At 43.0% G+C, this 13,429-nt stretch overlaps 1 protein-coding gene across 4 annotated transcripts in view; it reads left to right on the plus strand.

The window, feature by feature from the left end:
• SEC13 (SEC13 homolog, nuclear pore and COPII coat complex component) overlaps positions 1-12,698 on the plus strand; it is a 29,386-nt gene extending 16,688 nt beyond the window's left edge. For 2 of the 4 annotated variants that reach the window (XM_019732671.2, XM_074312994.1), the window contains 4 exons: positions 1,215-1,348; positions 1,738-1,861; positions 2,773-2,919; positions 11,318-12,698. In XM_019732671.2, coding sequence (XP_019588230.1) covers positions 1,215-1,348; positions 1,738-1,861; positions 2,773-2,919; positions 11,318-11,431 — 519 coding nt within the window. In that variant the 3' untranslated portion in view covers positions 11,432-12,698. Of the gene's footprint in view, positions 1-1,214; positions 1,349-1,737; positions 1,862-2,772; positions 2,920-11,298 lie in introns of all 4 variants that reach the window. The other 2 variants (XM_074312992.1, XM_074312993.1) reach the window with 1 other exon arrangement.
• The last annotated feature ends 731 nt before the right edge of the window (positions 12,699-13,429 follow it).

Below are 13,429 nucleotides of genomic sequence, written 5' to 3' on the forward strand. Positions count from 1 at the left end.
TAGAACATCTTGTCATACCAGATAGAAAAATTATCAAAGACGTTACTTTGACATACTAGGGTTATGTCAAAGGAGCCAACTTGAACAGGCTCACACTGCCAAAGTTTGAGTGTCAAAAATGAGAATAATTGAAGTGAACCGAAACCCATCAAATATGCTTAAATTAATGAGTTCATAATGATATTTCAAAGAGAGAAATCAGTCATCTTTGGAGAATGACTGAACTAGTTCAGAATCAAGCATATCCTTCCTTTCCTATCTGATCTGTACCTCTGGGGAACCAAATATTAATGAGGGCAATTGCCCCTATCTAGAGTATTCCATGTAATAAATGACAAAGAAATGAGTAGAATTACATTATTACCATTTTGTAACACTTAGTGAATTAAGAGAGGCATAAATTATCAACAGGTGCTAATAACATAGACAATCTGACATGTGCCTCCTAATGAAAAAACACACCACCACATGTAGTCTTGGCAAAGGGATCAAACCTGATTCTGATCCAGTCTTCGATCTAGCTGGCATTTTCAGGAATTCAGAGGAACATGTTGAACTGAGTATGTGACAGCAGAACCAGCCTGATGGACTACAGGGCAGATGACTCTGAGTCTTCAACAAAAAAATTGTGAGGGAAAAAAAGGATCAGAGGAGGAATCTATAAATTAGAAGATGAAAAAAAAAAATCCGGAAAGAATGCTTAAATGGCAAGACTGAACTGTAGTGTCTAGGGATGTCCATTTGGGTGACAAAACTAAAGCAGGAAAAGAAAGAAGCCAGGACAATGGTTACTCACAGGGAGGGGCTGTGATTCCCGTAGGACGTGATGACAGGGCTTCCTAGGGAAGTGGCAGTGTTATTTCTTGACCTGGTCGCAGGTGTAAGAGTGCTGCACAATAATTGGTTAAGCAGTGTATTTACTGTGTGTGGTTTTCTGAATCTGTGCCCTTCCTTCATATGTTTGAAAAATGTTGTTTCTTAAATTCGTGAGAGTCCCTGATTCCTATTTTAAATGAATATTGCTGAGAAATACACGCACTGTTAGGAATCCTTAAAGGGAACTATGAGTAGCTAATCCTTAATCCATCAAAAGAACTGTCCTACAGATTCAGTCCTGAGGATTGGAGAGGACACGAGCAGCAGCCTGTGGTCTGCTGAAACTGTTCTATTGCAAAGCAAAAGGGCAGAGTCACCACAAGGCCCTCTCCTTACAGATTGGCTGCAACGCCGTCAGCTGGGCCCCTGCTGTTGTACCTGGAAGCCTCATAGACCAGCCGTCGGGACAGAAGCCCAACTACATCAAGAAGTTTGCCTCCGGCGGCTGTGACAACCTCATCAAGCTATGGAAGTAAGTGGGATTGGTAGTCTTCTCAAGGGGACACTTCATACCGTCTACCCTGCCTACCATGTCACAGCCACAGTTCACAAGAAACAGGATCACCTTTCCCCTCCTGCCCAGAGAATACTGTTTTCAATCAATCAGAGGACATCCTTTTTTAAAAAAAAAAAAAACTTGCTCAAGCACTTTTACTCATCACCTAGTTACTAACCGCTAGAGCTGACTTGGCTGTGGAGAGAGTGTTAAAGCTGGTGAACTGAAGACAACTCTATAGGTTCCGTGAATAAAGTCAGAAAGATGGAAGAGCTTCTTGGGCCCTGTGGAGCCTATGGGAGTGGGAAGGAATGGAGGTGTGGGAGAGGCACCTAGTTCTACCTGTTGGGTTTTCCCTCTATTAGGGAGGAGGAGGATGGCCAGTGGAAGGAGGAACAGAAGCTGGAAGCACACAGTGACTGGGTTCGAGACGTGGCCTGGGCCCCCTCCATCGGCCTGCCCACCAGCACCATCGCCAGCTGCTCCCAGGTCAGCTCAGGCCCATGAGTGTCCCGTGTTATTTAATCTCGCAGTAAGTCTCATTAGCCCTTACAGCCTCCTTAGGAAAAAGTCCTAGAAAGGTAAAGGCAGGGCAACAGGCACCTTTAGACCAGTGCAAACAGGGGAGCGTGTGGAACCAAGTCATCATGTAGTGAACTCTTGAACAGAAGCCACAAATGGCTTATCTCCACTAAGCCAAGAGCAAGGCCAAGTTCAGCACCATTTCCCCTCCTGCCCCTGGTGTGAGTAGGGAATAGTGGTGCACAGGTGCAATTCTGAGCATGTGTTCCCACGCAAGGACCAGGGCAAGGAAATTCGGAGACCTTGGACACATCTCCTATCCTTTCTTCCTAGGCAGATCACAAGAGAAAGGCCAAGGGCGAGCGTTTACTGATACGCTGCCAACACTGGAGGCAAGAGTTAAGCCAGGCCTTCTGCATCACTTGAGCTTGTTTTGTTTGGTCCTACATTTGAGAGTGTTTTTTTCCTCCCTTCTCATTCTCTGAGCTTGGTTTTTAGACAGCCATACCCATTCAGTTGAGAAAGTATAGACAGAGTTAGAGGGAGCTGAAACAAGGAAGTGACTTGGCAGACATGAGGAAAAGCCCAGAGAATATTTGAGTTAGCATTACAAAGTACATACCTGAAACCAATATGAGGAAAGGAACCTGGGAGACACTTGACATATTTAAAGTGTATTCTTGGGGTAAAGGAATGAAAACAAGGGTACTGGGCTGGAATTTGGCTATCAAAGCTGTGGATACCCCAGAGGTCCTTGGCTATGCTTTGTACTAAATCCCCTACCCAATTCCTGCAAAAGTCCAACGTGGCTGCAGATTAGGAGAGTTTCACCAATGCAGGAGCCCTGCCCTCATCTCCTGACTCCTGTCTTTTCCCAGGATGGTCGTGTGTTCATCTGGACCTGTGACGATGCCTCAAGCAATACATGGTCCCCCAAACTACTGCACAAGTTCAATGATGTCGTGTGGCACGTGAGCTGGTCCATCACAGCCAACATCCTGGCTGTCTCGGGTGGAGATAATAAGGTACACCCCATTTCCCTAACCTGGTGGGCGGGTCCCTCTGTGTCTTTGCCCACTGGAGAGCACGATTGAATTTCCCATCTAACAGCAGGCTGTGGGGAACCTTCATGAGGACTGCGTTTTGAGCACATGTCTTAATTACATCCTTCAATCTCATTCCCCCACCTGCAGAGGTAATACGTCCCGCTTTTACAAGAAGAAAATCAGTACAGTTCATGAGTACTTATTAGGCACCCCTGTAAGCCTTGTCCTGCTGTGCTATGAGCCATACAAAGGTAGGGTCATGGAGCCAGAGTGACTCCTGGCAAACTTAGTAAAACAAAACCAGCACAGGGCAGGAGAGCAGCAGCGCAAATGAACTTGAAAAAGCATGACCACTGCATTTGAAACTTACCACAAAGTTAGGGACCTTTTGCCTGAGAAGAAGCCAGCTGGACAGGCAGCAGCTTGTTCTTCCTTTCTGCAGGCAGCTTTCTTGATTTTTTAAATTGTGGTAACATACATATAAAATTGACCAGCTTAACCATTTTTAAGGATATAGTTGAGTAGCGTTAAGTCCATTCATACTGTTGTGCAATCATCACCATCCATCCATCTCTGTTTTCATCTTCCCAAACTGAAACTCTGTTCCCATTAAACAAAAATACCAGGTTCCCCTCTCCCAGCCCTTGGCAACCACCATTTTACTTTCTGTCTCTAGGAATTTGATGATGCTAGCAACCTCATAGAAGTGGCATCATACAGCATTTGTCTTTTTGTGACTGGCTTGTTTCACTTAGCATACTGTCCTCATCTATGTTGTAGCACGTGTCAGTTTCCTTCTTTTATAAGGCTAAACAATTTTCCATTGTAACATATTCTATTTCTCCATTCATCTGGTTTGTTTGTTGTTGTTTTTGAATTACAGTTGACATATAATATCACATTAGTTTCAGGTGTACAAGTAAGGATTGGATGTTTATGTAACTTAGAAAATGATCACTCCGATAAATCTCGTACCCACCTGATACCATGCATATTTATTACAATATTATTGACTATATTCCCTGTAGTGTACTTTACATCTCCATGACTGTATTTATAACTGGCAATTGTTACTTCTGAATTCCCTTCACCTTTTCTACCCCTCCCCTAAAACCCCCCTCACCTGGCAACCATGTATTTGTTCTCTGAATCTATGAGTTTGTTTCTGTTGTTTGTTTGTTTATTTTTTTAATTCCATATATAAGTGAAATCATATTGTATTTGTCTTTCTCTGTCTGACTTATTTCATTTAGCATAATACCAAGTAGATCCATCCATGTTGTCACAAATGGCAAGATTTCCTTCTTTATGGCTCAGTAATATTCCACTGTATATATGTACCAATATTCTTTATCCTTTGATCGATCAGTGGACACTTAGGTTGCTTCCGTATCTTGGCTATTGTAAATAATGCTGCAGTGAAGGAGGGGTGCATATATCTTTTCGAATTAGTGTTTTGGATTTCTTTGGATAAATAACCAGGAGTTGGAATTGATGGATCATAAGGTATTTCTATTTTTAATTTTTTGAGGAATCTCCATACAATTTTACATAGTGGCTGCACCAATTTACAGTCTCACCAATAGTGCACAAGGGTTCCCTTTTCTCCACATCCTCGCCAACACTTGTTAGGCACTCCTAACAAGTTTGTTGATTTATTGATGATAGCCATTCTGACAGGTGTGAGGTGATAACTCATTGAGGTTTTAATTTGCATTTCCCTGATTATTAGTGATGTTCAGCATCTTTTCATATGTCTGTTGACCATCTGTATGTCCTCTTTGGAGAAATGTCTGTTAAGGTCCTCTGCCCATTTTTTAATTGGATTGTTTGTTTTTTGGTGTTAAGTTGTATGAGTTCTTTATATAGTTTGCATATTAACCCCTTATTGGATGTATCATTTGCAAATATCTTCTCCCTTTTAGTAGGTTGTCTTTTCATTTTTTTGACAGTTTCCTTTTCTGTACAAAAACATTTTAGTTTAACGTAGTCCCTTTTTTTTTTCTGTTGTTACCCTTGCCCAAGAAGACATATTCAAAAAGATATTGCTAAGACTGAGGTCAAAGAGTTTACTGCCTATGTTTTCTTCTAGGAGTTTTATAGTTCCTGGACTTAACATTTAAAGTTTTAATCCATTTTGAATTTATGTTTGTGTACGCATCTAGTGTAAGAAAGTGGTTCAATTTCATTTTTTTGCATGTATCTGTCCAGTTTCCCAGCACCACTTATTGAACAGACTCTTTATTCCATTGTATACCCCTGCCTCCTTTGTCATAGATTAATTGACCATATACATGTGGGTCTTTTTCTGGGCTGTCTGTTCCTGTCCGTTTATCTGTGTGTTTTATGCCAGTACCACACTGATTATTATAGCCTTGTAGTGTAGTTTGATATCAGGTAGTGTGATACCTTCAACTTTGTTCAGTTTTTTGGAATAGTTTAAGAAGGATAGGTATTAATTCTTCTTTGACTGTTTGGTAGCATTCAACTATGAAGTCATCTGGTCTAGGGTTTTTTTTTTGTTTAATTGGGGAATATTGGGGAACAGTGTGTGTCTCCAGGGCCCATCAGCTCCAAGTCGTCGTCCTTCAATTTAGTCGTGGAGGGCGCAGCTCAGCTCCAAGTCCAGTCGCTATTTTCAATCTTAGTTGCAGGGGACACAGCCCACCATCCCATGTGGGAATTGAACCAGCAACCTTGTTGTAATTTTGATGTGTTCATGAGAGAAGGAAAGCACAGCATTTACCTGCTCCATCATCTTGACCAGAAATCTGACACCATTTATGTTTTTTTAAAAGTTCAAGTCTTGTACCAACGTGTGCAGCCAAGCAGTGAAAGACTCGAGGTAGCTGCATATGTTGTAACCACCAGCCTCGGGGTGGAGTTTACTCAGTTTAGAGCCTCATGGGGGTGCAGCCCTAGACGAGTGCTCCTTTCTTTCTAAAATCTTCCCCTCTCTCCAGTATTTTATTGTTTTTGATGCTGATGTAAATGGTATCTCTTTTATTTCGTTTCAAATAATTTGTTGCTAGTGTAGAGAAATGCTAGTGATTTGTATAATTTTGTATCCTGCAACTTTGCTGGATTCCTTGATTAGATCTCAGTTTTTTGGAGGAGTCTTGAGAATGTTCTATACATGAAATCATGTCATCGGCAAATACAGACAATTCTACTTTTCAATACTGATGCCATTTTTGTCCTGTTTCTTGCCTGATTGCTCTGGCGAGGGCGTTCAGTACTGTGTTCAAGGTAAGAGGGGGCGCCCTTGTTCTGATCCTCAGGCAAAGCTTGCAGCCTTTCACCAGTGAGTGTGTTGCTAGCTGTGGGTTTGTCATACGTAGCTTTTTATTGTGTTGAGATATGTTCCTTCTGTACCGAATTTTGTTAAGTTTTTACCATGAAGCAGTGTGGAATTTTGTCAAATGTTTTTTCAGCATCTATTAAGATGATCATGATTTTTTTCTTTTATTCTATTAATGTTGATGTATCACACTGATTGATTTGTATGTGTTGAACCATCCTTGCTTCCCAAATATGAATCCCACTTGATCATGGTGAATGATCCTTTTAATGTGCTGCTGAATTCCTCTTGCTAGTATTTTATTGAGAAGTTCTGCATCAATATTTATGAGAGAGATTGTACTGTAGTTTTCTGGCTTTGGTATAAGTGTAATTAATGATGGCCTCATAAAATGAGTTTGTGTTTCCTCCACTTCAATTTGTAAAAGAGTTTGGGAAGGATTGGCATTAATTGTTCTTTAAATGTTTGGTAAAATTTACCAGTAGAGCCTGGGCTTTTCTTCACTGGAGATTTTTAAAGTATCAGTTTCTTCTTTTTTTTTTTTAGGACTTTATTGGGAAACAGTGTGTACTTCCAGGACTTTTTTTATTTTTCCAAGTCAAGTTGTTGTCCTTTCAATCTCAGTTGTGGAGGGCGCCGCTCAGCTCTAGGTCCAGTTGCCATTGCTAGTTGTAGGGGGCGCAGCCCACCATCCCTTGCGGGACTCGAGGAATCGAACTGGCAACCTTGTGGTTGAGAGGATGCGTTCCAACCAACTGAGCCATCCAGGAGCTAAGCAGCAGCTCAGCTCAAGGTGCTGTGTTCAATCTTAGTTGCAGAGGGCGGAGCCCACCATCCCTTGCAGGACTCGAGGAATTGAACCGGCAACTTTGTGGTTGAGAGCCCACTGGCCCATGTGGGAATCGAACCAACAGCCTTCAGAGTTAAGAGCATGGAGCTCTAATCGCCTGAGCCACCAGGCTGGCCCCCTTCACTGGAGATTTTTGATCACTGATTTAATCTCCTTACTAGTAATTGGTCTATTCACACTTTCTATTTCTTATTGATTGTCTTGGTGGTTTGTGTGTGCCTAAGAATTTTTCCATTTCTAGGTTGTTCAGTTTACTTTTTTCTTTGGTTAGTCTAGCTAAAAATTTGTCAATTTTGTTTATCTTTTCAAAGAACCAGCTCTTACTTTTGTTAATGTTTTCTGTTTCATTTATTTCTGCTCTAATCTTTAATATTTCATCCCTTCTGACTTTGGCTCAGTTTTTTCTTTTTCATGTTCTTTAAGACGTAGAGTTAGGTTATTTGGGATCTTTCTTGCATCTTAATGTAGATGTTTATTGCTGTGAATTTCCCTCATGAAACTGCTTTTGCTGCATCCCATAACTTTTGGTGTGTTGTGTTTTCCCTTTTATTTGTCTCAAGATACTTTATTTCTTCTTTGATCCATTTGTTAATAAGGGGTGACTGTTGTTTAATTTCCAAATATTTGTGAGTTTTTCAGTTTTTTTCTTGTTACTGACTTCTAGTTGCATATCATTGTAGTCAGAGAAGATAGTTAATGTGACTCTAATCTTGAATTAGCTAAGACTTGTTTTGTGGCCTAACATATGGTCTATCCTGAAAAAAAATTGTTCCGTGTATACTTGAGAGGAATGTGTATTCTGCTGTTGTCAGAACATTTTGTTTATGTCTTTTATGTCCATTTGGTCTGTAGTGTTGTTCAGGTCTGCTGTTTATCAATTCTCTGTTTGGATGATTTATCCATTGTTGAGAGTGTGGTATTAAAGTCCCCAACTATTACTGTATTGCTGATTATTTCTATTTTTTACTGTTTTTGCTTTATGTATTTAGGTGTTCACATGTTGGGTATATAAATATTTACAATTGTTAATCTTCTTGATGTATTAATTCCTTTATCATTATGTAATTATCTTTGTCTCTTTATCAGTTTTAATTTAAAGACTGTTTTATCTGATGTAAGTATAGCTATCCCTTTTTTGTTGTTGGTGTTGTTACCATTTGCTTGAAATATCTTTTTCTGCTCTTTCACTCTCAGTCTCTGTGTATCTTTCAAGCTAAAGTGAGTCTCTTATAGGCAGCGTATCATTGGACCTTGTTTTTTTCTTCCATTCAGCCATTTTATGTCTTTTGATTGGAAATTTTAATCCATTTACATTTAAAGTAATTACTGATAAGTATGGACTTACTGTTGCCCTTTTCTTGTTTTCTGGTTGTCTGGTAGATACATTGTTCCTTGTTTCTTATCTATTTTTGTATTTTTATAATGCTTACATAAACATCTTAAAATTATAACACCCTGTTTTAAACTAATAACAACTTCAATAGCATTCCTAAGCTTTACACTTTTACTTCTCCCCCTCACATTTTAGATTATTGATATTAGTTTACATATTTTTAACATTGTATAACTGATATTAAATTACTACAGTTATAGCTTACTATGTTTTTTAACTTTTAAACTAGTATAATTACACACCATGATTACCATTACCAGTGAGTATTACACTGCCTTCCTCTGTATGATGTTAATTGGGGTCCTTGTATTTCCACTCAAAGAATTCCCATTAACATTTCTTGTAAGGCCCATCTAGTGGTGATAAATTCCCTCAGGTTTTGGTTGTCTGAAAAGCCTATCCCTCCTTCATTTCTGAAGGCCAGCTAGCTTCACCGGGTATAGTATTCTTGTTGACAGTTCTTTTCTTTCAGTACTTTGAATAAGACATCCCATTCTCTTCTGGCCTGGAAAGTGTCTGTTGAGAAATCTGCCATTAGTCTCACAAGCGTTCCCTTGTATGTAACTTCTGTCTTTTTCTGATTTAAAATTTTTTAAATTTTATTTGGTGTGTTGTAGTTCACTAAACTTTAAGAGGATTATTCTGAATTCTTTATCTGATAGTTCATAGATCTCCATTTTTTTAGTATCAGTTCCTAGAGCTTTATTAGTTTCCTTCGGTGGTTTCATAGTTACCTGGTTTTTCATGATCCGTGATACCCTGTGTTGATATCTGCACATTTGAGTAAGTGGTTTTCTCTTCCAGGCTTTACAGGTTCACTTTGGCAGAGACAGCTCTTTACCAGCTAGCTCAGTTTAAGGTTTCTGGACACGTCTGCTGATAATGTTCTTGGGCAAGTGGGGATTGCCATTAGGTTCTGTCTTTGGGCACAGCTACTCTTTGAGCTTGGGGCTAGGTTGGTTCCCTCCCCAAGTAAGTCTGTAGAATGGGCTTCATGGTTGCCTGGATTCTCTGGTCATGCTTACTAGATGGTTGGGACTGGATACTCTCCTTAGCAGTAGACAGGGCTATGAATTAGCTTCCCTGCCCTGGCAAGGCAATGGGACGGCACCCAGAGCTCATTTGGGGATGCAAATCAGGCAAGACTGTGCATTGAATATCTTGGTCAGGTAAGGACACTGGTTTTGCTCTGCAGACAGGAAAAGCCATGGTCTGTGCTTTGTGTTCCAGTGCCACTATAAGCAGGGCTGTTGGGTGGGATACCCAGCTTCCTGTTTGTTCTGGTAAGGTTCCCTGGTTGGTCTGAAGGCTGTATTCAGCACTAAGTGGGGCTGCGAATTAGTTTTCCTTCCTGGGCTCAGCAGTAAAAGCAGCTGTAAGGCCGCTAATGCTCTTTTGTGACTTTGACTCAAGCTGATTTTTGCCCCAAGTTCTCTGGCCAAAGAGGGCTGCTGGCTTTGCTCTGGAGGCAGCCAGCTCTGCCCACCCATCTTCTCAGCTACAGGGTTGGTAGGACACATGGATTCTAGGTGTTCTTGCCAGCCCATCATTCAGGGGCCACACTGCAGCAGTGGCGCTAGGACTCAGCTTTCGTGCCTGGGCCGACCAGGCTCCAGGGTGGGCAGAACTCCTCATCTGGGGACCTGGATTAGGTGGATCTGTACCCCCACCAAGTTCCTTGGTCAGACTATGCCCTTGACTTGGTTCTACAGAGGAGCAGAGCCGCTGGTGGGGACTGCTAGTCGGACTGTGCAGGTCAGAAGTAGGTCTGCCAAGATCTGAGTGCTGTGTGGGAAGCTCCCCCACCCCGCCTCCATCACAAGCAGATTCCCAGTGGTTGAACTCCACCGGAGTAGGAGCTCCCACAAAGCAATAACCCCCAACTTAGGGGGTGTTGAACATCACCCCTGGGCTCTCTTTTCCCTCCAGAAGAGCCATTGGTTCAGCATGGTGCTGCTACAGCCTGGGGGCGGTGTGGTGCAGTTAGCGTGTGGCCTTTCCTTTTGTCTTTTTAATGCGGTCTGTCCTGCTCTCAGGTGTTTCAGCTTCACTCTCATGTTCTAGGATTCTCATCATCTCTCAGTGGTGTCTTACACATGAGTAGTTGTTCTTTTGAGGGGGAGTGACATCAGAAACTACCCGTCACCATCTTGGTGATGTCACTTTCCTTACTTTATAGATATTTATTTTTTTTCTTCTGTTTTTGGTGGGTTTTCAATGGGGGAACCAAGATAAGTGCTCTGTTCACCTACGAGGCTGTGAGCCCTGGTTTTGTTTTGTTTTTAAAAATATTTTATTGGAGAAGGGGAACAGGACTTATTGGGGACAGTGTGTACTTCCAGGACTTTTTCCAAGTCAAGTTATTGTCCTTTCAGTCTTAGTTGTGGAGGGCGCAGCTCAGCTCCAGGTCCAGTTGTCATTGTTAGTTGCAGGGGGCGGAGCCCACCATCCCTTGTGGGAGTCGAGGAATCGAACCGGCAACCTTGTGGTTGAGAGGACACCCTCCAACCAACTGAGCTATCCGGAAGCTCAGCGGCATCTCACCTCAAGGTGCCGTGTTTAATCTTAGTTGCAGGGGGCAGAGCCCACCATCCCTTGCGGGACTGGAGGAGTCGAACCGGCAACCTTGTGGTTGAGAGCCCACTGGCCCATGTGGGAATCGAACCGGCAGCCCTCGGCGTTAGGAGCATGGAGCTCTAACTGCATGAGCCACCGGGCCAGCCCTGTGAGCCATAGTTCTTGATGGGGGTCCTGGCCCTCATTAGGGGACCCACTGCGATGAGAGCAGAGGGAAGATGTGCTGACCTGTAATAGGCTGTGCGCTGCCTTGCAGGTGACCCTGTGGAAGGAGTCCGTGGACGGGCAGTGGGTGTGCATCAGCGATGTCAACAAGGGCCAGGGGTCCGTGTCAGCTTCAGTCCCAGAGGGCCAGCAGAATGAGCAGTGACAAGACAGCTGGGGCCTGGCTCCCCGTCTCCCAGCTCCAGGACTGCCCCTTCCTGGGCAAACTGACCAGAGAGCCGGGAGGACGTGCTCCCAGCTCCAACAAGATAACTTGCCCAGGAGCAGCCAAACCTGCAACCAGCTTGATCATCTGCCTTAACGTGATTTGATACGGTTTGTAATTTCCTGTCCTGTTGGAAGCGCTCATGTTATGAGGGAAAACTACAAATGATCTTCAAATCTATTGTTTTAAAATATTTTTGGCCATCTTTATGTACCTTTTGGGGTCAGGCATTATTTGGGTTGTTTTTTCCCCAAAGTAATTAAACATATTGCTTATAATTCTCCCTACATCATCCTCCCTAAAAAGCTCCTTTTGACTCTTGTTGGTCACTGTGCCGGAGCAGCATTTACCAACACTCCGGTCCCTGTTGGCCGACTAAACCCACCCACGGAGCTGGCCTGTCATTCATCATCCTGTGGTTCGGTTTATCCAGAAGGTACCATCCAGAGCACTATAAAAGGGGTGCTAGATTGGCTTTCAGTTACAGGGCCCTTAACCCTGGCTCTGCCACTTCGCCTCAGTACACAGCCTCTCATTTGGTGGAATGAGACTAATAACGTCTGATCTACAGAATGGTTACAAGACTCACATGAGCGAATGCATGCAGGTGACCCTTAAAATGCCATGCACGTGCAGGGTAGTATTAACCAAATACCAAGAGTTAAGAGACTGGCCAGAAAAGAAGCCTGATGCATCCCGTTAATTGACCCTGTCTGTGACTGGGGGCCTGCAGTGCAGACCATGGTGCTGGTCCTAATTAACCCTGAACCAAGTATCACCCCTTAGCAGAGGCCCTGGGACCGCACCTGAGTCAGCAGTCACAACAGCTACCATTTACTGAGACCAGCTGTGAGCTGGCACTACACCTGGCTCTTCCACACATTATGCAACACAGCAAACTTAACAGGTATCTATCCCCCGTTTACTGAGGAACCGGCATAGACGGTAAGAGGCCTGTCCAGAGTTGTCCGCTGCCACATGGTAAAGCCAGTGTTCGGGTCCCCGTCCATCTCAACTCCCAAGTTAATGCTCTCAAAGCAGAATCAGGAACGGGGTGTGGGGGGCCTCAGCTGTAATGTAGGGATGGTGATCATACCAGATTTTTATACGCATACACTTAGATAAAAATAAAAGGTCAAATACAAATATAGATAATAAAACCACATGAAAAAGGAAAAAAAATAAAATGGTCAAGTCACTCACCTCAGGAAGCTGTGTGGACCTTTATTCTACCTGCTCCTCATCCTTCCTTTGTCAGCAGCAAAACCTATTTTGAAATCGTAGATCATAATACATAAAATGGGGGAAAGTGGAACTACTTTAGTTGAAGTGAGGATAGAGAGGCCACAGCCCAGCCCACTCAGCCTCCAAAGATTCCTGCACGATACACAACCACACCTGAGAGATCCACGCATCAAAACATCTGAAGGAGCGTGAACAGGGGAGGGGGGAAAGGAGAAGTGCAGAGATGGGGGCCGCGGATGCAGCCCAAAGCTCACTGCTGCCTGGGAGAGCAGAGGATTAAAAAATACTCAGAAAAAAAAATCCCAGAAAGTTCCAAAAATCAGCACTTGAATTTGCTACCCACTGAACACTGCTGAACCCACATGAATGATGTGTAGGCCTGCCCTGCTGTAGCCTGTGGGCTAATACAGGTTCTACACAGCTGCTACACCATGTTGTGTAAAGGACTCGGCCATCTGCAGACTTTGGTTACCCACAGCAGGTCCTAGAACCAACCCCACAGATACTGAGAGGCGACTGGATAAAGTCAGCCAACTTATCAAAAAATAAGCCAACCATAAGAAATTAACATCTTTGAAGTGCTGGAAGGAAAAAAATCAGCCTATAATTATACCTAGTGAAAATGTCTTTTAAAAATAAAGGTGAGGGGGCGGCCCGGTGGCTCAGGCAGTTAGAGCTCCATGCTCCTAACTC

Source organism: Rhinolophus sinicus, linkage group LG10, assembly GCF_036562045.2.
Source record: "Rhinolophus sinicus isolate RSC01 linkage group LG10, ASM3656204v1, whole genome shotgun sequence".
Taxonomy (NCBI): Eukaryota; Metazoa; Chordata; class Mammalia; order Chiroptera; family Rhinolophidae; genus Rhinolophus; species Rhinolophus sinicus.